General features: G+C 44.3%; 1 protein-coding gene across 1 annotated transcript in view; it reads left to right on the top strand.

Annotated features, from left to right (window-relative positions):
* The window catches only part of HECW1 (HECT, C2 and WW domain containing E3 ubiquitin protein ligase 1), a 447,453-nt gene that overhangs the window by 169,243 nt on the left and 250,848 nt on the right, over nucleotides 1-27,362 (top strand). Inside the window, exon 2 of the mRNA XM_079931428.1 lies at nucleotides 24,640-24,964. Coding sequence (XP_079787554.1) covers nucleotides 24,676-24,964 — 289 coding nt within the window. The 5' untranslated portion in view covers nucleotides 24,640-24,675. The remainder of the gene's footprint in view (nucleotides 1-24,639; nucleotides 24,965-27,362) is intronic.

Here is a 27,362-nt window from a genome sequence, read left to right as displayed (position 1 = left end):
TAGAAATCCAAACTGACGCCCCTAAGAGGAGCATCACTAACCATCCTCACCCGGAATCACACCGTTTAGCTCTGCTGGATAGTTGTGGTGTGCTGGCTGCTTTTTACAATTAGAAGGTCACGGACAGGGTTTAGAAAATTCCATGATGCCGCATAAATGCCTGCCGCGAAGAACCGTGAACTTCCTGGGGTGGTCCTTTAACGTCTCCGTACTAATTAAATGGGAAAGACAATAGATCTGCAAAGGATTTACAACCATGATGGTAGTAACACTCATTTATTTACCCACTCAAAAGTTATTGAGTGATTTGCTGTGTCCCGGGCAGCAGGGATATACAGGAGTGAAAAAAACAGTCCTGGCTCTCAGGAAACATGCCTTGTCATGGAAGAAGGTGGACAGTGGATAAATGGATGCATATTTGTTGGTCAGCAGTGTTAAATGCTATGAAGAGAGCACAGGGGGAAGGGGAAAGTGAGAGAACGTGGGAAAAGGATGGTACTTGCTGCAGGGAGATTAGGAATGAGCATATGAGTAGGTGATGAGTGATGTTGGAGGGGAGCCCTGAGGGAAGGGAGATCCTGGAGGAAGAGTATCCTGGCCAAGGGAGCAAGAAGGGTAGAGGCCCTGTGTCACGGCTGTGATTGGTGGGCTGGAGGAATAGTCACGAGGCCGGGGCTGCTGGAGCCCAGGGAGGAGGGGGAGGATGGGAGCTGAGGTTGGGGACTTAGGGCGGGAGGATACATCACAGAAGCCCTGAAGCCGTGGTAAATGTTTTGGATTTAAACTGTGGTAGAAGGAAACTGTGGAGGGTTTGGCAGAGGGAGACGTGATCCGATTTAAATACATCCTTTAAAGCTTGCTCTGGCTGTTGAGTGGGAAGTAAAATGTCGGGTGGAAGGAGAGGGACCCATTAGTCTGGAGGAGACCCTGGCAGCTGAAGTTAAGAAGACGGCAATTGGGGGACAGGCTGAGAAGTTGCCGGTGGCGGGGCCTGTTCTGAAGCGAGCATTGTTGGGATTTGTGCCGAGCTGGATCGGAGGTGTGAGCGGGAGAGGCAAGGAGGCCTCCAGATGTTCAGCCTGAGCACCTGGAATAATGGAGTCACCATCTCCTGAGATGCAGAAGAGCAGACCAGGGGCTGGGTTGACCAAGAACTTGTGTTTGGACATACTGTGCTTGAGATGCCTATTAGAGATCCACGAAGGTGTAGCTGGTTGGAAGGGGAGACCCACCAACACTGAGCGGATGATTTTCTGCATGTTACACGTGCGGACGTGCTCCCCAAGTCTCTTCTCACGGGGAGTGTTGTATTAACATCTCTCTCTTAGGGCTTACACAGCTGAAACCGCCGGACTGAGCTTCGTCAGTGAAGGGAGGGGTGGGGGATTAGTGGACAGGCCATAGTGAAGGCTGATAGATGCTAGAGTCCCAGGATCTCCGGCAAATTGCACGCATTGGAGGTGACACTGTCAGAATCTGGGGGAAGAGCAGGGAGGGGGGAGCAGGGTGCCCATATGTATTTGGAAAAAAATCCCCAGGGAGTTCTGATAGTATTTCTCTTGCTTTGCTATTTTTCTGGGAACATCGTGATAAAGTTTTCCAGATCTTCTTCTTGATGAGAAGATATGCAGTGTATTTGGAGTAAATGGAAGTTTAGCTGGGAAAGGAAGTACACAGACTAGAAACCGAGGAGTCGCAAGCCTGAGGTCCGAGGCTCCACTTTGCTGCTCTTTGTCTCTGGGACCCCAGGCAAGTGCTGCCCTCCGAGCCCAGCTCCTCCTCTGATGGGGACTCTGATCTGTCTCCCTGGCCACCACCACCGGGAGAGTTTTTAGAGATGATGGCTGAGGAGGCCTCTTACAAGCTGGCAAATGCTGTGTGAAAGATTGCTATTTCTATTCACCCACCTCTTCTATCAGACTGGTTTGGCTAGAAGTTCATGGTCATCCCGTTACCATCCACCCTTCCTGAAGAATGTGTAATGGCATGTGCTTCCCCATCGGAGATAATGAATCCCAGAGACAAACTCGCCTGCCTACATTCAAGGCTCCCCAAATCTGGCCGCAGCCTGTCTCTCCCGCCTTATCCTCACCTTCCAACTAGGTCAATGTCCCGCTGTGCTGGGCTTGATCGGATGTCCGCTTCACATGGGTGGGGCTTTCTGTCTCTTTAGTTCACTGGTTTATCCCGTTGCCCACAATAGCGCTGGCTAGTAGCAGGTATTCAACAAATATTGTCCAATGAAGGAATGGGGTGCAGTCTCCCAGTAATGCTGTTCCTGTGTGAATGGTAGCACCACCCGATGGGGTTGGGTTCTAGCCCCTTTCTGAGACCTCCTCGATGTTCTCACTTGCCACGAGGTCATGGGCTAGAGCAGAAGAGAAGGAGAACCTGGACACAGTTATTAAACCACTGTTGATATATCAGGCATGTGCAGGATTGATGGGGGCCCACAGGTGGTACAGGGGAGGTAGGTGGGAAGGTCATAATATCCAGAGCCCATAGTGACAACTGGCAGGTCCATGCAGGCAGAGTATCCTTGAAACCCAACAAGGAGTAACCGGTGTGTGAAGCACAGAGGGAGTCTAGGAGGCCGCATTTGGGGATCCAGGCTGGCTGTTGACATGGTAGAGATCTGAGAGCTGATGGTGAGACTGAACTTCCCTGTCCAGGGAGGATGGCAGGACAAGACAGGGACCCAGTTCCAGAGGTTAAAGGAGAGGGATGAGGTTTCCATCAAGACAAGAGGTAAGAATACTCAGTAGTAACATGTACCATTGCCAGGAGCCCCCCTGGACCCAGTACCTCGCCTCAGTTCTCTTTACTTCTTATAACCATCCAGGATAGTTGTCCAGCTGGTGAAACTGATGCTCAGAAAGGAAGGAAACATTAGGACTCTCTGGCTAAGCGTAGCTGGCTTATGACCGCATCACTAGTCAGTGATACAGCCACTGCTTTGCACAGGTGTGTCCTGATCCAAAGCAAGTGCTCTTTCCTCTGTATCTCATGTGGTTCCAGGGAGCCAGCCACAGTCACAGGGGGCCAAAGTAGAGATAAGCTACAAGACCAACCAAAGCCCAGTTAATAAGGAGGCCACAAGGTCACAGCAGAATAGAAGCAAATTGGAATTCACGCTGCGTCACCAAAGTTCCCCTCTAAGGACTAAGCGCAGGGGTGGCCCAGAGCCTGAGAGGGAGCTCGGTACCACCAGCAGCAAGAGGAGGGCTGGAGGACGGAGCCAGGCAGGTTGTGAGCTTGGATGACACCCTCCTCCACCCAGCACTCCCCACACCACCCTGCACTCCTCTGTGACTTTACCATGAATGCAAGGAAACATTTTCCAGGGAGCTGTGGGCGCTTTGCATTCAGCTCAGCTCTTCTGATGGTACAAGGCAAACTCTGGATGTTTGTATCAAATAATGCTCCGTTGCTGGCATCTGCACCTTCCCACAGTCCAGTCCTCAACCTCGGGCATCACATGCCTTAGGGCGCTCTCAGATCTAAATGTGTTTTCTGGTGTGGCAGCGGGATTTTGTTTCTCTTAGTTAGAAACAACTTTAAGTGCATTATATAACCTTTAAACCCAGAGGGAAAAAGTCTAACATACATTAAAGGAGAAACCTCTCAGTGCCAGCTGGCCAAAACTTACTGCTGCATCGCCTGTGGCCTCAGATGCTCTAGTATTTCCACATGTCCGTCACCTCTCTTTGAGAGCAACGTGCACACCCACACGGGTGACCACAACAGGAAAAACCTTCAAGACAAGGGCAACAGTCCTACAACCAGCCTTTCTGGGGCTTGGGAGCGGGTGGTGGGAGGGAGGGTATTTCTGAGAGACCATTTTCTGGGCAGAGAGAAGTGGAGTGACTCAGAGAAATCCTAGGGGATTGGCTGCCACTGTTGCTGTAAAACTAGCTCCTTCCAGTCCCACAGGAAGCAGTCTTATATAAGGCCAAGCAAACACAGAATATTCCCTTTGCTAACACCTGGCTCCTTAATCCACATCCCAGTCCAATTCTGGCTGTGGCAATGACTCTCTGAGGAGAAGAAGGTCAGGTCTTGTTTTGCTGAGTCAAATGAAGCTTGGAGAGAGCCAGTGATTTGTTTAGGATCACACAGCAGGTAGAAGAGTATTTATGCCCAAGTTTGACTTCAGAGACATTTGCCCCCAATCCCTTGCCTTTATACTACTGGGAAGGATGTTCCCTTGCCCTGCCATCCTAGATGCTGGCAGCAGGACTGACTGAAGACCATACGAGCACTGGACCCAGATCAGCCCCCTCTTGGAGGTGAGGCTTTCCATAGAATACAGGGAAGACCAGAGGACAGGGAGGTGGTCAGAGGCAAGAGTGAGGCTGGGTGATTAATGGAGGAGGATGTCTACATAACACATATATTTTCCAGCCCCCCTGAAGACTCTCAGATCAAGCTTTGTTTCTATCCAATTATCTCTCCATCTCATAGCCCTAATCAATAGTTGTTACATCACTGTGGTGAGAGAACAACAAGTGATGGTAAGCCCATTCATACCAGACAAACAAAAAAAGATTCACTAAATTGGTTTTAAATATTAATGGCATCTGTGACATCACTATATTGTTTTTAATTATTTTTAAAATCTCAAATCTATAAACAAAATGCTGCTTTTGACTTGAATATTTTCACTGCTATGTGGTCATGCCACCTTAACTAGCATTACTTATAATAGAGAAAAATCAGAACAATCTAAATTTCTAAAAATAGAATTTGTGTGATAATTATTATAAATATACATGTGTTAAAATATTGTAGTTATTAAATTTTATATGATATATTTTTCATAACAAGGGGAAATTCTTATATACTGTAATAGTTAAACCTAAAAAGCAGAGTACAAAAAAGACTCAATAGTTTTCCAGGGAGGACCTCCAAGATGGTGGAGGAGTAAGATGTGGAGATCACCTTCCTACCCACAGATACATCAAAAATACATCTACATGGGGAACAACTCCTACAGAACACCTACTGAACACTGGCAGAAGACTTCAGACCTCCCAAAATGGTCTTGGTGCTCCAGCTGGGTGTCAAGCCTGAGCCTCAGAGTGGGAGAGCTGAGTTCAGGACATTGGACCACCAGAGACCTCCTGGCCCCATGTAATATTAATTGGCAAGAGCTCTCCCAGAGATCTCCATCTCAACACTAAGACCCAGCTCCACTCAATGACCAGCAAGCTCCAGTGCTGAACACCCCATGCCAAACAACTAGCAAGACAGGAACACAGCCCCACCCATTAGAAGAGAGGCTGCCTAAAATCATACTAAGTTCACAGACACCCCAAAACATACCACCGGACATGGTCCTGCCCACCAGAAAGACAAGAGCAGCCTCATCCACCAGAATACAGGCACCAGTCCCCTCCACCAGGATGCCTACACAAGCCACTGAACCAACCTTACCCACAGGGGGCAGACACCAAAATCAACGGGAACTATGAACCTGCAGCCTGCAAAAAGGAGACCCCAAACACAGTTAAACAAAATGAGAAGACAGAGAAGCATACAGCAAATGAAGGAGTAAGGTAAAAACCCACCAGACCAAACAAATGAAGAGGAACTAGGCAGTCTACGTGAAAAAGAATTCAGAGTAATGATAGTAAAGATGATCCAAAATCTTGGAAATAGAATGGAGAAAATACAAGAAACGTTTCAAAAGGACCTAGAAGAACTAAAGAGCAAAGAAACAATGATGAACAACACAATAAATAAAATTTAAAATTCTCTAGAAGGAATCAATAGCAGAATAACCGAGGCAGAAGAACAGATAAGTGACCTGGAAGATAAAATAGTAGAAATAACTACCATAGAGCAGAATAAAGAAAAGGGAACAAAAAGAATTGAGGACAGTCTCAGAGACCTCTGGGACAACATTAAATGCACCAAAATTCGAATTACAGGGCTCCCAGAAGAAGAAGAGAAAAAGAAAGGGACTGAGAAAATATTTGAAGAGATTATAGTTGAAAACTTCTCTAATATGGGAAAGGAAATAGTCAAGTCCAGGAAGCACAGAAAGTTCCATACAAAATAAATCCAAGGAGAAACATGCCAAGACACATATTAATCAAACTATCAAAAATTAAATACAAAGAAAAAATATTGAAAGCAACAAGGGAAAAGCAACAAATAACATACAAGGGAATCCCCATAAGGTTAACATCTGATCTCTCAGCAGAAACTCTGCAAGCCAAAAGGGAGTGTCAGGACATATTTAAAGTGATGAAAGGGAAAAACCTACAAGCAAGATTACTCTACCCAGCAAGGATCTCATTCAGATTCAACAGAGAAATTAAAACCTTTACAGGCAAACAGAAGTTAAGAGAATCCAGCACCGCCAAACCAGCTATACAACAAATGCTAAAGGAACTTCTCTAGGCAAGACACACAAGAGGAGGAAAAGACATACAATAACAAACACAAAACAATTAAGAAAATGGTAATAGGAACATACATATCAATAATTACCTTAAATGTAAATGGATTAAATGCTCCAACCAAAAGACATAGACTGGCTGAATGGATACAAAAACAAGACCCATATATATGCTGTCTATAAGAGACCCACTTCAGACCTAGGGACACATACAGACTGAAAGTGGAGGGGATGGAAAAGAATATTCCATGCAAATGGAAATCAAAAGAAAGCTGGATTAGCAATTCTAATGCCAGAAAAAATAGACTTTAAAATAAAGACTATTACAAGAGACGAAGAAGGACGCTACATAATGATCAAGGGATCAGTCCAAGAAGAAGATATAACAATTGTAAATATTTATGCCCCAACATAGGAGCACCTCAATACATAAGGCATGTGCTTTCAGCCATAAAAGGGGAAATCGACAGTAACACAATCATAGTAGGGGAATTTAACACCCCACTTTCACCAATGGACAGGTCATCCAAAATGAAAATAAATAAGGAAACACAAGCTTTAAATGACACATTAAACAATATGGACTTATTGATATTTATAGGACATTCCATCGAAAAACAACAGAATACACTTTCTTCTCAAGTGCTCATGGAATGTGCTCGAGGATAGATCATATCTTGGGTCACAAATCAAGCCTTGGTAAATTTAAGAAAATTGAAATTGTGTCAAGTATCTTTTCCGACCACAACGCTATGAGACTAGATATCAATCACAGGAAAAAAACTGTAAAAAATACAAACACATGTAGGCTAACCAATATGCTACTAAACAACCAAGAAATCACAGAATAAATCAAAGAGGAAATCAAAAAATACCTAGAAACAAATGACAATGAAAACACGACGACCCAAAACCTATGGGAAGCCGCAAAAGCAATTCTAAGAGGGAAGTTTATAGCAATACAATCCTACCTCAAGAAAGAAGAAAAATCTCAAACAACCTAACCTTACATCTAAAGCAATTAGGGAAAGAAGAATAAGAAAACCACAAAGTTCGCAGAAGGAAAGAAATCATAAAGATCAGATCAGAAATAAATGAAAAAGAAATGAAGGAAACAATAGCAAAGATCAACAAAACTAAAAGCTGGTTCTTTGAGAAGATAAACAAAATTGATAAACCATTAGCCAGACTCATCAAGAAAAGAAGGGAGAAGACTCAAATCAACAGAATTAGAAATGAAAAAGGAGAAGTAATAACTGACACTGAAGAAATACAAAGGATCATGAGAGATTACTACAAGCAACTATATGCCAATAAAATGGACAACCTGGAAGAAATGGACAAATTCTTAGGAAAGCACAACCTTCTGAGACTGAACCAGGAAGAAATGGAAAATATGAACAGACCAATCACAAGCACTGAAATTGAAACTGTGATTAAAAACCTTCCAACAAACAAAAGCCCAGGACCAGATGGCTTCACAGGTGACTACTGTCAAACATTTAGAGAAGAGCTAACACCTATACTTCTCAAACTCTTACAAAATATAGCAGAAGGAGGAACACTGCCAAACTCATTCTACAAGGTCACCATCACCCTGATACCAAAACCAGACAAAGATGTCACAAAAAAAGAAAACGACAGGCCAATATCACTGATGAACATAGATGCAAAAATCCTCAACAAAATACAGGCAAACATAATCCAGCAGCACATTAAAAGGGTCATACACCATGATCAAGTGGGGTTTATCCCAGGAATGCAAGGATGCTTCAATATATGCAAATCAGTCAACATGATACACCATATTAACAAACTGAAGGAGAAAAACCATACGATCATTTCAATAGATGCAGATAAAGCTTTCAACAAAATTCAACACCCATTTATCATAAAAAACCCTCCAGAAACTAGACATAGAGGGAACTTACCTCAACATAATAAAGGCCATATATGACAAACCCACAGCCAATGTCATTCTCAATGGTGAAAAACTGAAACCATTTCCACTAAGAGGAGGAACAAGACAAGGTTGCCCACTCTCATCACTATTATTCAACATAGTTTTGGACGTTTTAGCTACAGCAATCAGAGAAGAAAAAGAAGTACAAGGAATCCAAATAGGAAAAGAAGTAAAACTGTCACTGTTTGCAGATGATATGATACTGTACATAGCGAATCCTAAAGATGCTACCAGAAAACTACTAGAGCTAATCAATGAATTTAGTAAAGTAACAGGATACAAAGTTAAGGCACAGAAATCTCTGGCATTCCTATACACGAATGATGAAAAATCTGAAAGAGAAATTAAGGAAACACTCCCATTTACCACTGCAACAAAAACAAGAAAATACCTAGGATTAAACCTACCTAAGGAGACAAAAGACCTGTTTGCAGAAAACTATAAGAATCTGATGAAAGAAATTAAAGAAGATACAAACAGATGGAGAGATATACCATGTTCTTGGATTGGAAGAATCAACATTGCAAAAATGACTCTACTACCCAAAGCAATCTACAGATTCAGTGCAATCCCTATCAAACTACCAATGGCATTTTTCACAAAACTAGAACAAAAACTTTCACAATTTGTATGGAAACACAAAAGACCCTGAATAGCCAAAGCAATCTTGAGAACGAAAAATGGAGCTAGAGCAATCAGGTTCCCGGACTTCAGACTATAGTACAAAGCTACAGTAATCAAGATGGTACAAAAACAGAAATATAGATCAACGGAACAGGATAGAAAGCCCAGAGATAAACCCACGCACATATGGTCTCCTTATCTTTGATAAAGGAGGCAAGAACATACAATGGAGAAAGACACCCTCTTCAATAAGTGGTGCTGGGAAAACTGGACAGCTACATGTAAAAGAATGAAATTAGAACACTCCCTAACACGATACACAAAAGTAACCTCAAAATGGATGAAAGACCTAAATGTAAGGCCTGACACTAGAAATCCCTTAGAGGAAAACATACGCAGAACACTCTATGACATAAACCACAGCAAGATCCTTTTTGACCCACCTCCTAGAGAAATGGAAATAAAAACAAAAATAAACAAAGGGGACCTAATGAAACTTAAAAGCTTTTGCACAGCAAAGGAAACCATAAACAAGACGAAAAGACAACCCTCAGAATAGGAGAAAATATTTGCAAATGAAGCAACTGACAAAGGATTAATCTGCAAAGTATACAAGCAGCTCATGCAGCTCAATATCAAAAAAACAAACAACCCAATCCAAAAATGGGCAGAAGACCTCAGTAGACATTTCTCCAAAGAAGATATACAGTCTTCCAACAAACACATGAAAGAATGCTCAACATCATTAATCATTAGAGAAATGCAAATCAAAACTACAATGAGGTATCACCTCACACCAGTCAGAATGGCCATCATCAAAAAATCTGCAAACAATAAATGCTGGAGAGGGTGTGGAGAAAAGGGAACCCTCTTGCACTGTTGGTGGGAATGTAAATTGATACAGTCACTATGGAGAACAGTATGGAGGTTCCTTAAAAACTAAAAATAGAATTACCATATGACCCAACAATCCCACTACTAGACATATACCCTGAGAAAACCATAAGTCAAAAAGGGTCATGTACCACAATGTTCACTGAAGCCCTATTTACAATAGCCAGGACATGGAAGCAACCTAAGTGTGCAATGACAGATGAATGGATAAAGAAGATGTGGCACATATATGCAGTGGAATATTACTCAGCCATAAAAAGAAATGAAATTGAGTTAGTTATTTGTAGTGCGGTGGATGGACCCAGATTGTGTCATACAGAGTGAAGTAAGTCAGAAAGAGTAACACAAATGCTGTATACTAACACATATATATGGAATCTAAAAAAAAAAAGTGGTTCTGAAGAACCTAGGGGTAGGGCAGGAATAAAGACACAGACATAGAGAATGGGCTTGAGGACACAGGGAGGGGGAAGGGTTAGCTGCGACGAAGTGAGGGAGTGGCATTGACATATAGACACTACCAAGTGTAAAATAGATAGCTAGTAGGAAGCAGCCACATAGCACAGGGAGGTCAACTCAGTGCTTTGTGACCACCTAGAGGGGTGGGATAGGGAGAGTGGGAGGGAGACACAAGAGGTAGGGGATATGGGGATATATGTACATGCATAGCTGATTCACTTTGTTATACAGTAGCAACTGTATAGCACAACAATGTAAAGCAATTATACTCCAATAAAGATGTTTTAAAAAAAAGCAGAATACAAAAATGTGTGGTCTCAATTATCTAACAAAATGGATAAAGAGAAATGGAAGGAAATATTGGCAGATGACCACTCTGGTAGCCTCTGAGTGGCTTGGTTATGGGGGTGTGAATTTTTTTTTAATTTTTCATTTAAATTTAATTTTTGTGTATTTTTCAACATGTTAGCATGTATCATTTTTATACTCAAAAGTCCCAACTCTGGACTCCCTCAGGTCCTTGGAATTTGCAGAATATGGCTTGTTTTTTCTTGATGCCCAGGAAAGGCTGTGACAGTGTCTGCCGAGTGGTGAAGGCAAGGTCTGCGGCCCTTACAAGACGAACCCACGTGTTCAGCTCTGAGGTCAGCAACGAAGCTGGAATCTGAGGTGGGGCGATTCCAGCTAAAAGAAGCGCTAGGGACAGTCTCCGCTCTCGTCCGCTGCTGGTGCTCTCAGGTCCAGAGCAAACTTTTCCATGTCACTTTCACTTGACAGGTTTATGAGCCTTTCGACCACTGTAGACTGAGAAATGAGCCCGGATGTGAAGTAAGGCTGGTGAATTCATTTAGAAACGAACCGTTCCAAGGTTCTTCCTGGCATCTCTAAAGAGCAGCCTTCAGGGTGCACTTGGCAGCCTCTGTAGCTCTGCCTCTGGCTGGAAACCGCCTCCTTCTGCATCCTCTGCCTCCTTAAGTCTGATGCATGCCTTCAAGGCACTTAATGCACAGTTGTTAAAATATCCCAATGGCCACCTCCTCTTGGCGGCTTTCTGTGACCACCACCCATTAGAGACAGTGTTGGACCCTTTGGGGGGGATGGTTAAATTACAGTTGTCTGAGCCCCACCCCAGTCTGCTGAGTTAGAATCTCTATGAAGTCAGCCCATTTGTTTTAGTTTTGTTTTCATCTCGTACAGTCAGCTTTTACTGCCTCAGTTATATTGACCAGGGATCATGTCTTAAACAGCTAGCCCAGAGCTCTGCAAAGACTAGATACTCAGTGGATATTGTTAAACAGAATTGAATTATAGACGATCAAAGCAAGGGCACAGTTGAGTCCTGGTATTCAAGTCCTTGTCAAAATGCCACAATTACTTTTGTTTATTTCTGACACTTCCTAATCAGCAGATGGAAACGTTAATTACAGAGACGGCTTTTTATCATCTTTCAGATGGTTTCTGCATCCTGTAAAACAGAGGCTATGTGAAATCGGTCTCCCTTTGCTGTGTGTGGCCAGTATTCTCTAGGGATAGTGCTGATGTGGCGGCCAAGAAGAGATGGTTCAGATAATAGGCAGAAGGAGCCATTCACCAAAATGGTTTGCAAGGCTTTCTAGTCACCAGTCCCAGCAAGGATCCTCCCCATGCCCTACAGGTAAAAACGCCCTACAGGTGAAAATGACAATGGCTACCCAGATTTCGATGGGTATCCCAAGACAGAGCAGTATTTTCTGAGCTACATGAGGTAGTTACATTGGGTTCGGCTCTAAGCATCCTTCTTCAGTGTGTTGATAACATGTCCATTGAAACACATGTAAAATAGAGTCACTAGAAAGCAGTGCTTGCAGTATTTTTCTTCAAAGCCTAAATTGGGTAGGACTTAAAGTACGTGTCCTGGATCCTCTATATTACGTTTGGGCAGGCACCATTCTCCCGTCAGGAAGACCCGTCCTACTCCGGCCCTGCATGTGTGTTTCTTCTTGGCGACACTTACTTTGGCAGTTGGGGAGATAAGACTGCAGAGAATACCCTGGGCTGTTGTTAATTTTTCATACGAGTGTGACCTGGCTTTCCAGGGCAGATGTAAGCCGTAGTTATACTCTGATTCATTTTCCAGTGTTTGACATGTTCATTTGTTGACTGAATGAATAAATAAATGAAGATTGTCTGGGAAATGCAGTCTTAGCAGCTTACGACCTTAGAGTAATTTTAATGAAGAGTAAAATGCTGGCCTCTGATGGGTGGGTCATAATTAAGCTGCTGACATGGAGTGTGTCACCTTCCCAGGACTAGTGGGGATGAGACTGTTGCCTGCAAAGAACAAAGCTAACATCTTGGAAATGGATGCGTTTAAGGCTCATTACCATGAGTCTTTCTTCCTCAGAACTAATGTTTACCATGTGGTGCTTTCTTCCTCAGAACTCAGGTTTCGTCTTGAACAGCCTTTCAGAAACCTGAATTACTTCATTTTTTCATTTTCCTTTTAATTCCGCTGTCTCTTGGGTCTTGGCACAAAAGCTTAATGAGCAGTTTGAATGGTAACCCAGGCAGATGACAGATTCTCTGTCACTGACGCCCCACGAAGGGAGAGCTGTGTCTGCTGCTCCCACATCCCTGGAAGGATACAAAACTTTCATCTCTGATGTTTTCTGCCTGCAGGGGAAAATGGAAAATTAGAGATGTTATCTGAATAATTAATTCCAGCCTCAAATGAAAAAAAATTCTAAAATATCTAGATCATTGAGACTTCTGAGTTTCTATTTGTCCGGGTGTAGGAGGCTTGTCTTTTAAGTGATTGAAACGGCAGTGAGTGCCCTGGAATAGATTACCATATCATTGAGACCCTCAACTTCTAGGCATCAGCTTCAGAGTGAAAACTGTCTTAGCCAGTTGATAATCATCTAGTTGGCCTTCTGGTGATGGCTATAGAGAGTCAAATTAACTTGTATTAAATTTTATGTAAGCCCATACCATACTATTGAGCAAAGATTCCCCCAGGAACTGGTGGGACAGGCAGTGGCGTTTGTCATTCATTGTGGCAGCTGCGTCTTTTCTGTATCACAGACAAGCTCAGGTGATGGTCCCAGGCATCCAAGAGAAAGAGATGCCTATGAGAAAATCATTCCTTTTCTCTAGTCTGTAAAACTGAAAATGCTCTCTAAAATCCCCAGCAGACTACAGCTCTTGCCCATGAGTTCAAGGTCTCCAAGCTGCCTCGACTGATTGTCCCTTCTCTTGAGTTCTGAAAAATCCAAAAGATTAATTGGTATGACAAAAATGTCAGAAGGGACTTTCTGTGGAGGCTGTTCAAGAATTTCAGTAGCAAAAAAAAAGAAGAATTTCAGAGGCGAGTGTGATGTGAGCATGTTTAAGAGGTAGTAGCTAAGTTTCTTTTCTCCGCTGGATCGATTTTCCTCCCTATCATTTCAGCTGTCCCAATCATTTCATCGTAAATTACTGAAGATACAGCTAATTCCTTTTTGATAGCACCAGCTGTCTCTTATTTCCTTCTTCTTCCACAGATAACCCTTGATTTAAGCCATCTCTGCCGGTCCTCGTCTTATAGCCTGGGTGCTGAGTTGGTGCAGTCTGCAGTGGATAAGAGAATGAGTGACAGCTAGAATTGGAATTGAGTCATGTGGGCTACAAAGGTCACAGGAGTGGCCCCAAGAATGACAAGGAAGGAACTTGGGAAGGAATGTATTATCCAGGATATGAACTGCCTTTTTCACTTCTCAAGGGAGGCAGAGGGAGGGACATGAAACAGAAATAAAGCGAGATCAGATGCATTTCATTTATATTGCCAAATGCTATTTACGTTTTACTCTTCATTTCTGCCCTAAGTTGTCTTCCAAAAGTGGTCTTAGGTATTGAATTTATATCAGGTCTGGATGTGTTCTTCCTGGGCATGTTGATAACAGAAGCAAAGAGCTGCTGCTAGCTCAGTTCCTCTGTGTCCTGATAATGAGTCTTTATGGTCCACGGTCCTAACGACTGGCACCTTTGTTAGAGCTGGAGTCCAAGATGGTGCCTTCCTTTGTCCTGATAGGTGATCTGAAAAAGGAAGTGCTGACAACCTCCCATACTCCTGCGGTGACAGCTGTGCGATATCCCTCTATCCTCCCAGTAGCTGCCCCTAGTAGCTTGGCAGAAACTTCTACCAAGTTGCTCCTGAAGAAAGTCGTTCAGTATTATTTTCACAGCATTTGTGAAAGCGCAATGTAGGTGAGCCCGCTACTACATCTTCTCCTATCGTCGGAAGGGCTCACTCTCCCCAGAAGAAACGCCCGTCTCCTTACTTTGGCATACAGGGCTTTTAGATCAGTCTTGTCTCTACTCCAGCCTCATCCCTCCCACTGCTCCTGCCCCAGGCATCCTGCCCCCGACACACTGGTCTTCTTGCTGTCCCCTGAACACGCGTGGATGGGCTTTATAACTCTCATGCCTTTGCATATATTCCTTCTGCCTAAAATATACCTTCTCCGCGTCTCCCTAAAGTCTTCATTTCCTTCCTCATCAGACAAAATGAGTAGTTCTCTCCCTATCCTTTGTGTCTTCCCAAACTTGTTGGTTTGTCACCCTGTGCTGAAATGATTGCTTATGCATCCTTCTTAGCCCTCGACAGAAGCTAGCCCAAAGCCTCATCCCCAGTGTGGTACAGCTCACGTTGTAAGTATTCATGTGTGTTTAACTTAACATACATATTAATTGGCCCTGGTCACCACTGGTAACATTACTTTGCTATATAACCAGGAAGGATAGCCTTTGTACTGAATTCTATGGCAAGATAAGGTTACAAATATAATATGTTCCAGAAAGTTGGTCTGATTCACTCTGTATTGATGTGTTGGGCAAGCTTTGCAAATGAAGAGTGCAAAAATCCTGAAAGGTACTTCTCCCAGTTAGTTCTGAGAAGCAGAGTATTCTAGAGCACGTGCTACTAAATGATGCAAAGTTTTCTGACAGTGAAATTAGGCACAAGTACCATTTGTCTTAGAATGCGCCTCACGGTACATGACACTGCCGTACTCCAGGATGACTGCAACGGTGGTGAGATCCCAGTAGAAACAGGCCATGTGTGGTACCTCCGAGGTCTCCATGACTGTGCCTTCACATTGCCCTTCATTTACACACCCTTTCAAGGACCCAGGATGTATGTTGTTCCTTTGCTTCTCCTCCTCTCACAATGAGACTTAGTGCCTACGTTGCAGATGGTACTGAGGGTTTAGACTTAAGGGACCATCTGACTGGTGCAGCTTCTCCCTCCACATGGACTTGACTTTCAGAGTTGCTTTAGCACAAGCTCCCCCAGACACAGCAGGCTTCTTGCTCTCCTCCTTATTGCTGCAGGGTGATGCTTCTAAGGTGAGCAAATTGTTGTGTTTCCCAGATCAACTCTCTCCTGTGGCTTCCCATCCTCCAAGGGAGGAGGTCCTCCTTCTTGTGTGATGCGGGAGACCCGCCTCCCACTCTTTCAGCTGTGCTGCCTGATTCTCTGGCAGGCAGCTGGGAGAAGCTCTGCTCAATCCAGGAGCACACCATGCTTTTCTGTAAAACTGTGCCTTTACCCACCGAGTTCCTTCTGCTTGGACTGGATCTCCCTCTGCCTGAATTGGATCTCCCTCTGCCCTTGCCCAGCTGGCGACCTTCCTACCGCTCCTTCCAAATACTGCTTCGCTGTTCTGCCACCTGGGAAGTCCTTGCCAGCATCTGTCTCCCTCCCACGCAGGACCTTGCCGCCGCTCCCGTCACTGCCTTGGTCATTGTGTCACGGTGGACTGCCTAGATGTGCGCCTTCTGCACAGAACCCTTTGAGGAGAGGAACACTGTTTAATTCATCTCTCCTCCATACTCAATACTGAGCACAGCGTCTAGTACATACTAATGACTCAATAAACGTTTGCTCGTTGAACGGGATAAAGGAAGGGAGAAGAAAGCCAAGAGTTTACTGAAAAATCCACCCAACTATGCTGGGTCCAACCTTCCAGGGGGCGGAAGAATTTAAAAGAAAGCATCTATATAACACCCCGAACCTCCACAACAGATAATCACTTACTTTTCAGTATTAAGTCCAATATGTATGCAAACTTAGCCCCTCATTTGAAATCCTCCTGAAAGGTCCTTCTTACAGCTGTATTCATTGCCTGGCCGCATTACCGATTAGCTGGCAAATCTGATCAGAATCATGAAAATAGGAGGGAAACACACGGTGCCTCATGTTCTCCAGAAGCCCGATGTCCCTGCTGAGGGAGGCAGGCCATGGGCCTCGGGTTCCCTCGAGCCTCTGCTGCTCACTCTGTGGTCGGTGCTGATGCTACCTTTCTGGGGGCCTCTGCTTCTAGCGGGCAGGAGCAGGGCTGGGCAGGACCTCCCACGACTCACTCTGGGAGTCCGCATGACTGTTTTTTGGGTTGGGTTTGGGAGACAGGACTGTCACCAAGCAGGCGCCCTGGGTATGGGAGAGACACCGTCACCCCAGTGTCCTGGAACCCTGCTGAGTTCCGGGAGTGGAGCTGCTGGGGGTCGGGATGTTCCTCATGGCTGCCCAGTGCTGGAGGCCAGGAGGAGGACACTGGTGACGTGCAGACATTCTGCTCCCCTGCACTCCCACCAGGGGCCTCCCTAGCGGTCAGCAGGATCCCTGAGAGCTTGGGTGCCCTGACCTGGCCTGACCATCACTGTGGTTCTGAGAGATGAAAGTATTTCCTTTTCTCCTGCAAGTGTCGATAGGGAAAGAAGGAACTTTACCAACATCCATCAGGATGAGACACTCTTGAGGAGGAAACCGACCTCTTTAACATTGAAAAGGGAAAGACAGGACCTTTTTCATATCTGGGCGTGCCCATTCATTCTCTGTCATCTGTCTGTCTGACACACGCACGCACACACACACACACACACACACACACACACACACACACAGGAATACCACTTTCAAGGACCTTTCCTTTCAACGTAGAACGGAAGGAGGTGCTAGGGATCGGGGCTTTCTCCTAAAAAACATGGGAAGTCCCCCCTACCTCCCGCCTTCCTATCTCCCCTCACCTCCAGCCCCTGCCCATGGTTCCGGCTCTACAAACTGCCCAGATTTTGACAACTTGGTTCTTGAACACCTCCAAGCATAAACCTCCAGAGTGACCCAGAGTTTCACCAAGAAATTCCAGACTTGACCATAGCGGTGAAAGGCACACACCCAACAAAGCGTGGCAGGGCACCCTACTCACCCCTCTTAGGTGCTCTTAGGTGTGAGCAGAGTGAAGGCACCTGACCCACAAACAAAGACTTTCCTCCCCATAAGTGGGGCCCAAGGGAAGTGGGGTGGGGGTGAGCAACTCTAATAGGCGTATTGCGGGACTTCGTCCTCAGTGAGCAGGCTCTGTGTGTTCCTAAAATAACGTGTTGACTGTCATTTTAACAAGTCCCATGTCTTGTAAATCCTGACTTCCTAGGCAGATATGCCCGGCTCGGCTTGCTTTGCTTATTAAATTTTTCTCTGCCTAACGTTCCCTTTCAGCCGGCAATGTGTGGGATTCTGTTTCTCCTTCAAAGAAAGGAAGCCCACACAATTTAGTTTATGTAACTCCGCGATACTCTTGTGCACAATGGCCAGCATAAAAGACAGAGCTTTCAACACATGGCTTTGAGGCTAAAAGCAGTTTGGAGGCACAGTGTCAGGGACGGGTGCCCAGGAGCTGAAGAGTTGGACAGAGATGATGCTATCCTAGCTGCCTCCCACTCTTCTCCTGAGACGTACACAGCCGTCGGGTGGGGTCAGGGTCACCTCAGCCCCTCACACCCACCTCTGTCCCACAGTCTCACTCACAACAGCAGAGATAGGAATGTACTCATGGGACTCAGATCTCAGGATGTGAGGTAGAGAAGGGGATCGACCAGGGGTGGTATTTCATCTTGTCCTCAACTCTCCCTTCTGACCAGTGTCATTCGGGAACCGGTAACTCGGGGAATTCTGGGCACCAAAGTCATGTGCTTGAGACAAAAAAGGCACTGAGATGGGTTCCTGAGGTCAGGGAACAGAGCGTCACATGGTGACCCCAAGACAGAGGAGGCGGGTACACTCCAGCCTGCATCCCACACACTCCCACTCATTCATTCACTCACTGAACATTCACTGCATCCTTGCCCTGCACTACTTTAGGTGGAAATGCTAAAGGAACTAGGCAGGGACCGTGCTGTCCTGGCACCTGCGTCTTAGTGGAGGAACACTGATGAGAAGTAGGTTAACAAGACAGTTGCAGAGAGAACATGTCCATCAGGCTCTGGTTTACTTGCACTGTCAATGAAAATAATCAATAAACAATCTCTAGTAGGAATAGAGAAGAGTTTTATATGAGCCAGACTGAGGACTATATCCCAAAAGACAGCCTCTCAGACAACTTCTCCGGGAACTTCTCCGGAGATGGTTTTCAGCACAGTTTTATGTCTTGTTAGAACAAAGAACACCAAACAAGTCAGGGATACGTTCCTTCAACGTTTCCAGGAAAACAGATCGGCACGTACACAGCGCATCAGTAAGGACTTGGCCCCTGAAAAGGGAGTCTTATCATGGAAGGAGGACCACCATTGGTGTCCAGGAAGGGAGGCATTCAATCCTTATTTTTAACATGGACATTCCTTACTTCTGGTCAATGTGCCTTTTTCCTTAATAATTAAAGCAGATGTACAATGTATGTTTGCTAGGCCACAAACAGGCTGTTCTAGCTATAGCGTAAAATTCAAGTTAACTCGTGTACAAGCCAGAATGACCTCCCCGCACCTCAATATGTGAAAATTTATTTTATCAGCATCAAGGCCAGAGAGGGAGGTTCAGGATTGAGAACAGAGATGAGAGCAGAAGGTCTGGGGCATCCGCGGTGCAATAAGCCACAGGGACTTTTGAATGTGATCAGAGGCAACAGTATCTGAACCCATTCGTTCAGCCCCTACTAAACTCTCTTTGTATTATGACCTCAGCTTTTGTCAAAGATTGTCCAAGCAATCAGCCGCTACATTTGTGATTTTAGAAAGAGATATTCTTTTAAGATTCTTTTAAGACACTACACATCATGTAGTGTCCCCTACGTAAAGTTAAAAATGAAGCATCTTATTGAGAACTTGGAGGGAGAAAAGAATTCCGATATTCTGATCGCGAGAATTACATTTTCCTTTATCTTTTTGGCTGCCAAGAATCTCAGAGGAGAATCTGAGTCTCAATTACTGCAACTTCATCTTCCCGTGTTTTAATTTGGAGAGAGTGCTTACGAGTGGTCCAAGTGCCCACTTATAATCACACAGAATGGCCCAAATCCCTACTTCCTGCTGCAAGAGGCGTGACCTTGGGAATGTTTATGAACCATCTGAGCTGGGTTTCTCACCAACATGGGGAGAGTGATAATTGATAGGGTTTTAATGAGGTAACGTACCAAGTTCCTTACATAGAGTAAATGCTGCTAATATTATTACCCGCTTTCTTATTGCTACTTCCCGATTTTTGTCTGGTTTATATTTCTCTATTTCCTTGTACATTTCGTTTGTTGTAAATTTTCTCAAATCCACTGTAGAAAGAGACAAGTTATATAATTCTTTTAAGTTCCATTACCCCCCTGTTGGCATAACAAGATCTGAGTGTAGGATAAGAAAGCTTCAGGCAGCTACTTGCTCAAAATACAATCTGTCCATGAACTCAAATAACTCTTATGCTCTTTCTCCAGCTAAATAATGCCAGTTTCTATAACCTCGTCTTGTATACTTTAATGAAGTTTCCTTCAGGGCCTATGTTTTCCACTCACAGTTTTTGATTCCTGAGTGTAGAGGCAATTTTTAAGAATCACTTTCTCTCTTCTAGATATGCCTTTTGTCCACTTTCTTTTCATTTCTGAGACAGCACTCACTCACAGCTTTATATTCCAAAACAGAAAAGCTATTAATGACTCTGTCAGTTAGAAATTGACATAGCCGAATCTTTTGTCACCCTATGTTCCTCAAATTAACAAAAAAAAAAAAAAAAAAAAGGGATATACATAGCAACTTGTTCCTTCCCTAGAAGTGATGGGTTTTTTTGCTTTTAAGATTCTGTCTCCTTCTGGAAGGTTTTGTCTTTGCTAATATACTGTAATGCATACTAAACAGATTAAACACACAGGCCTATTCCAAGATTTAAAAAATAATCAAAGAACATATCACTTAATTCAAAACATTTCCACAATTACAAGTTATTTAAATCAGAAAGCAAAACAAGTAAACAAAACATCATTGTTGGATCCTCGGAGGCAAATAGGAAACAAACCAGCACATGGAATCTCACTTCCTACTGAGCAGAACACAATGTGATCAGATTGTTTCCAGCGGCTCACACATTGGCTCCCTCACTGGACCTACTTTTTCAAGGGTCAATTAAAATCTATGCCCAGCATAGCCCATAACTAGGTGCCCTTGATTACAACCAATAATTAGAAAATTATAATGATACTGAAACTGTTACCAATATTCTTGTGGTTTTCTTATCCATGTCTATTACCTATCACCAATGTAAGAGAAGATAAAAGATATTTGAATTACTTGATGGGATGGAGGAAACACTGGGAAAACTTTAGTGATCCAGTTAACTTCCTCACCATCCGTCAAGTGGGAGAGCCTGGAGAAAGAAGGGAGATCTCTGTCAGACAAGATTTGCCTGAGAGATGAAGAAGAATTGTGAGGTTGTAAAACATTGGAATCACTGTCTAGGAAGAGAGTGGTCTTTTGTCCAGGGCTATTTAAAAACAGGACAGATGCTCATCTATCTTCCACAGTTGAGATGTGAAGGGAGAATGATTAAATTGCTTCTTCCAGCCGGATGAGTCTATAGTGTAAACTAAACACGTGTGAAGACCTGGGGGAAACATGGCCACAAAGGAACCACGCATTGGGAACCAACTATCCGCCTGCTGCATTCCAGAAGCAGCTATTGTGAGCCTTTGACAGTAACACCTGTTTAGGACATGACAGCTTAAAGTTTGACGTTAGCCTTCTTCCTAGGTAACTTTTTGTCTATTTTTTTCACCTCTGCACCATCTACTACTAACTTATCACGTCGTTCTGTATCTTATCTATTTGTATTAGTCATCTTAAGCCCTTTCTGGAACAAGAAGGGACATAATTGAGTAAAATAAATTCTATGAATTAAAGTTTTTAGCGCTTTTCTCTGTGTGTGCCAGATGTCCTGCCGTTCCAGCAGGAAACACTGGCCTCAGGGTCTTCATGGTTTAGGGCAGAACACAGACAGGTCAACTAGCAATAATGCAATGAGAATCCTTGCAGGGCAATGGGATTCCTGTGGGATAATGGAGCACAAAGCCCCACTCTCTTGGGAATGGGAAAGGATGTAAGGAGAGGTTATAGCAGAGCTGGTGCTGGAGCATAACCTCAAAGCAGAATATAAATCCTGCCTGCAAGTATGAGTGGGGAGGATGTGGGCAAAGCTGGGGTGGGGTGAGGGGAGCAGCGTTGAGGCTGCCCTTCCAATACCAGGCAAATATCATTATTCCAGTCTAGTAAATTATTGACAAATGTCTTCCCTGACTCATGTTTCCTTCTGTGCTTTTGTTCCCACCATGTGGACAGTGTTCACTGGTGTAATTTGACAGTGTCTGGTTTCCACGGAATTCTAATAATAATACCACAGCAGAAGTGTCTTCAACAAAAGAAAAGCACTCTGTAGTCTTTTTTGAAGCCCTGACTGACACGACATGGATAAAAATCTCTCAGCCTCAACATGAATGCAAAAATATCCCACTCAGGTAGTAACCTGACAAATAAAAGGAGGTTTATTTCCCCAAAAAGCAAAAGGAAGATTTATCAAAAAATTGGTAGATAGGACACCTTTCCAAACATGCCAGCCTGTTCAATGTTTGCAACTTCAGTTTTGTAAGAGGAAACCTGGAGGGTCATGACTACGAATGATTTGTAGGTTTGCTGTTGAATGACTTCAAGTGTGAGTCTCTGGGGACAACATGAGGGGACCCTTGGCCATTGCGGGAGCCTGGCTGACTGCCCGGGACCTCTGTTTCAGTAGTATTGAATATTTTAGTAGATTTTTATTATTATTATTTTTAATAATATTATTATTATTTATTATTATTATTTTTATTTTATTTATTTATTGAGCAGTTACTATAGTAAGAGCTTGGCTTGCATTATCTCATTAAATTCTGATAGCAACCCTTTTACAGATGAGGAAATAGAGAACTAGAGAGATCAAGTAAGTTGTCCAGGGATACACAGCTTGGAAACTGGGAGGTGCTGCTCCAGATTTGCCCATAGTTTGGTCTAACTCATAAGATATACTTGATTATCTCATTTAACCCCAAATAGTCATTTTTAATCTCCATGATAATACTGTAAGTTACTACTAGTGCACATAAAGTACACGTGAACCGAAGAAAGGTTATGCTCTAGCAACAGCCCTCCTTGTTTTGGAGGTTTTACAAAGGTCTCTGAACAAAGCACCCTGGAGGATGATGAGGTTACTGGGATCCTCTTGGAGCTGCCCTGAAAAGGCAGGGTGCCTGTCAGGTGGCTGGACTGTCCATGTTTCCTGGGCTCAAGGCTGTGCCTGTCTTCCTGAGAGGTGGACTGGTTTCCAGGAAACACTGTGGTCCATCTATTTTCATACTGTTGCAGTGACTAGCATTTTTTTTTTTTTGCTTAAAACATAGGACATATGGTACCAATAGTGTGATGAGATGCTTTCTGAAGTCTGGCTTTTCCACCAACAGTAATTCCATGGTAACCACCAGTGGGGCTAGAAAAATTCCTAACAAAAGACTCAGATAATGAATGAATAGGCCCGCCATATGGCCATTAAGGCCCAAGACTCCAAATACCAACGCTGTGCTTAATCAGGTTAACAGACTCTTTACAAATGCCCTGGTCTTGGAAGATGGAACAAGTATAGGCCTAAATTACTGCTAAATAGACTTATATAATCTGAAGAGTAGACTGGTGCTGGGGTCTGGTCCTTGTGGCTGGCAAACAAAAAGTCAATAACTTGCATTTGATTGATGTGTATAATAAGTTACAGTCTCTGGGACCTAAACTGCATGATTCAACACATTTTAAGGCCTTAATCTTTTCTTCTTGAAAACAAAAGTTTTATTGTTGTACAACAGCTTGTACTTTTACAGCCAGGAGCCCCCAAATTGTACATTTAAATCCCAATTGTAGTAGACTTTGATGAAGTCAAAATCACCCTTGCTTGTTTCACAAAAGAATCCCTTGTTCTAGGGCTTCCCTGGTGGCGCAGTGGTTGAGAGTCCGCCTGCCGATGCAGGGGACACGGGTTCGTGCCCCGGTCCGGGAAGATCCCACATGCCGCGGAGCGGCTGGGCCCGTGAGCCATGGCCGCTGAGCCTGCACGTCCGGAGCCTGTGCTCCGCGACAGGAGAGGCCACAACAATGAGAGGCCCGTGTACCGCAAAAAAAAAAAAAAAAGAATCCCTTGTTCTAATTCCATAGGATGCCCCTTTCCCCATGTTTTCAAAGCTCTCTGCCTCCAAAACAATCAGGTCATTGCTCTGCATCAGCTCAGCTAGTTTTAAGTGCTCCATGTTGTAAATGATAAAAAACATGCATTTTTTTTTCTCCACAGAAGCAATGTTTTCTACAATAACATTGGCTCAGAGGGAGACATGGTCCTCTGAGATTGGGTTTTAGTGAAAACGGTGGTGTCTGAATATTACTGGGATATCTGAGATCCTTATAGGAATTTCAGGTGGTCCAGAGACATTCTATAGAGTGAGAAAGCTGTAAATGGAGAAAAAGTGACAGCCTCACCCAGCAGGGGCCGCCTCTAATTCTGAGCTGTGTGTAGGGTCTTGAATGCTGCAGGGATCACTAAAATGTGCGATGCTAATAACCATCATTTACCCTAAAGAAGGGTGAAATTGGATCCAGTTGAATTTATGCTGGAGAACTCAAGAGATGACACTTCGTTTGGGGGCAGTCACACCTCCAGGGCCATTCTGCAGACATTCCTGGCCTTCTGGTACTAAGCAGGCTAGAGGAGGCTGAGACCCCAGCAGAGCGCAAACGCACGGCCCCTTGGTGAGCGTGCATTTAGTTCTTGCCTTCCCGGCATGAACCAGAGCTACAGCATTGGCCCCGAGGAAGATGCTCTATGTCTATTTCAAATCTTCCTGAAAGGGCTGCTCTGTCCCAGCTGGCTTCCCCCAGCCCACCCTCCCTTCCCTGTGAAAACAGTGACTGACGGTGTAGCCGGCATCTCCCGCCCCTGCTGACTGTCTGTTTACCCCGACAGAATCTGTACCAGAACAGGTTCTTAGGCCTGGCCGCCATGGCATCTCCATCCAGAAACTCCCAGAACCGACGCCGATGCAAGGAGCCCCTCCGCCACAGCTACAACCCGGGCCAGTTCCACAGCATGGCCATTAGGACCGGCCCCCCTGGCGCTGTCACCATCCCCCGCTCCACCAGCGACACCGACCTGGTCACCTCAGACAGCCGCTCCACACTCATGGTCAGCAGCTCCTACTACAACATAGGGCACTCGCAGGACCTGGTGATCCACTGGGACATAAAGGAGGAAGTGGACGCTGGGGACTGGATTGGCATGTACCTCATCGGTGAGTAGAACAGCGCTTAGTGCCACGGAAACAACGGTCTTAGCAGTGTGGTTTGGGTATCCAACAAGTACATTAATTCATAAGTCACTTTAACGGATGCCTTACTATTTCAGCAAACTCGATCATTTCATGAAAACGCACCATTCACCATCAAATGTGTCATACACCACATTAACACACAGAGGACCGCACGTGAGGCTTCACCTGCCAGCTCTATTCAATGGAAAGGAATCATGAGATAGCAGGGCGAGGTGTGGCTGAACGCAAATGTCATTACCGTTTGCAACTATAGAAGCTCTTCTGCTTATGAGTAAGTTAATATGAGAAGCTTGTTTTCAAATCCATGTGTCAATATCCAACACCGTATTCGCACCCAAGGCATGCACATGTATGTGCATGTTGAAACTTTCACTTAAGTTTTCAACATGATCGTAGACCTCTTTTCACCTGCTCTTTCAAGATTCTTACTGCTTTGTATTCCAAAAACATAATGGATGATACAGCCAGCGAGAGCAGGCACACCACAGGCTAAGGAATAGCTGTGCTGGCTGAAAGGAGAGTGACTGGAGAAAATAAATCTCACAAATTTGAAATTATGAAGAGAAATTGACATGAAAATGTATTTCACCTATTTTCCATGGTGGAATCAGATGTGGTGAAAATGGACACATTCACGCTGGTAAATCCACAGGTGAGGGTTGTAATTGTTGGTGGGGTGAGGGGACGGTTCAAGTTCAACAGAGGCCAGGCCTTCTGCATTCACTCTGTACAACGAAACATTTGCACATTCAGACACACAATGCCAGATTTAGCATCATGGACTATCAAAGACACCAAAGGATTGTTATGAGTATTTTACAACCCGGATCATCTTTATGATAAAATTCGGGGGCTCTTATTCCCTAACTAGCTGTCAGGGAAATTTTTGGGGGTCTTTTGAAGGTTTTGCAATCAGTTTGGTTAGTGGATTTGCAATACACACACTACTGTAAAGATGGAAAAACATAATTTTTGAAATTGTTACACAAATAGTGGTTGCTCAACTAAATTGGACTTCCAAACAGGTAAATTGGCTTTAAAAATAGTTCTGGAATCGGTGTTTGAGTACCATGAATCTCAAACAGAGCCTGCAAAAGGACAGACCACCAAGCACATTTTGTTTAGTCCATATTGTTTTAAATTTGGTTCGTTGTCAGTATTTCAAAAAGTAGAGACTTCTCGCTGAAATCCACCTTTCTAGCTTCTTGTGCAAAAGCTCTCAGTTTGGCTGACTGATCCCATAATTCCTGTGGCTCTAGTGGGCTAGAGTCAAGCATTAACTTCCCCCTTTGGACTCCTTGCCACCTATCCCTACTTTAATGATGATGGTTACTTGTTCAGCGCCTTAGGCAATTAGATTTTTGGCCCCAGATCTAGTTTTGAAGCAGCTCTTCACAGCTGTACCTTCCTGCAGTGGTGTCAGTGGCATGCATCTCTCAAGTCAAGGAACAGCTGGAGTAGAGCGTGGCAGGGGGAAAGGTGGATACCTTCATCCGTGGGGAAGGGATGGATGGATCTGGAGCTCAGCCCTAGATCCAGGCTGCGGTGTAGATCTGGGATAATTGGCCCTGAGAGTAGAAGAATTCACTCGTGGATTGGGTGTAGAAAGAAAGCACCAGAAGGTCCCTATTAGAGAGAGAGGCAGAAGAGGAGCTCAAAAAGGAGATGGGGGCGTGATGGAGAGGTAGGATGAGAATCAGGGGACCACGTCACAGAAGACGAGAGAGAGGGTGTCTGAGGAAGGAAGGGATGGTCGGCGGGATGAAGTGTCCGGAAGCTCCATGAATGAACAAGATCTGGTGTTAACATGACATTTTGACTGAGACAGAAGTAAACACGGTTCATCCTCTGAGAATCTCAATTTGACAGTTTATTCTTCTCACAGTAGCTGCACATATATAACTGTGAAGTGATTTAATGCAAAAATGCTAACACTTTCGGCAGAATAGCATTTCAAAAGCAACTTCCAAATCCAAAATTCTCCATGAATCTTAAAAGTTCATCATTGGTGTGTCCTTAGTAACTCACCTTCCAGATTTGCCGTGCCTTGCCAAAGAGCAAATCATAGAGCTCTGTGATTTCATTTAATCTGTCATTTTACAATTGAGGAAATGCCAAGTCAGTGGTTCCCAATGCCACACAGCTGCCTACCCTGGCGGCAGACCCCACAATGACCATGAGGACATCTTGGCACATTTGGGTGCAATATCACGTATGGGCCATTCCACATCAGTGGGCAACCTAAATGTCCCCATGAGGCCAGGTTTGTGATGCTTTCAGCTCTGCCCTCCAGAGCTCTCCGGACAAACGTGACTTTTCTCCTGCCATAGTGAGTGAGATATCTGCATTTGGAAGGGGA

Source organism: Stenella coeruleoalba (assembly GCF_951394435.1).
Source record: "Stenella coeruleoalba genome assembly, chromosome: 9".
In the NCBI taxonomy this organism is placed as follows: Eukaryota; Metazoa; Chordata; class Mammalia; order Artiodactyla; family Delphinidae; genus Stenella; species Stenella coeruleoalba.
This window is presented reverse-complemented; position numbering and strand designations above follow the sequence as displayed.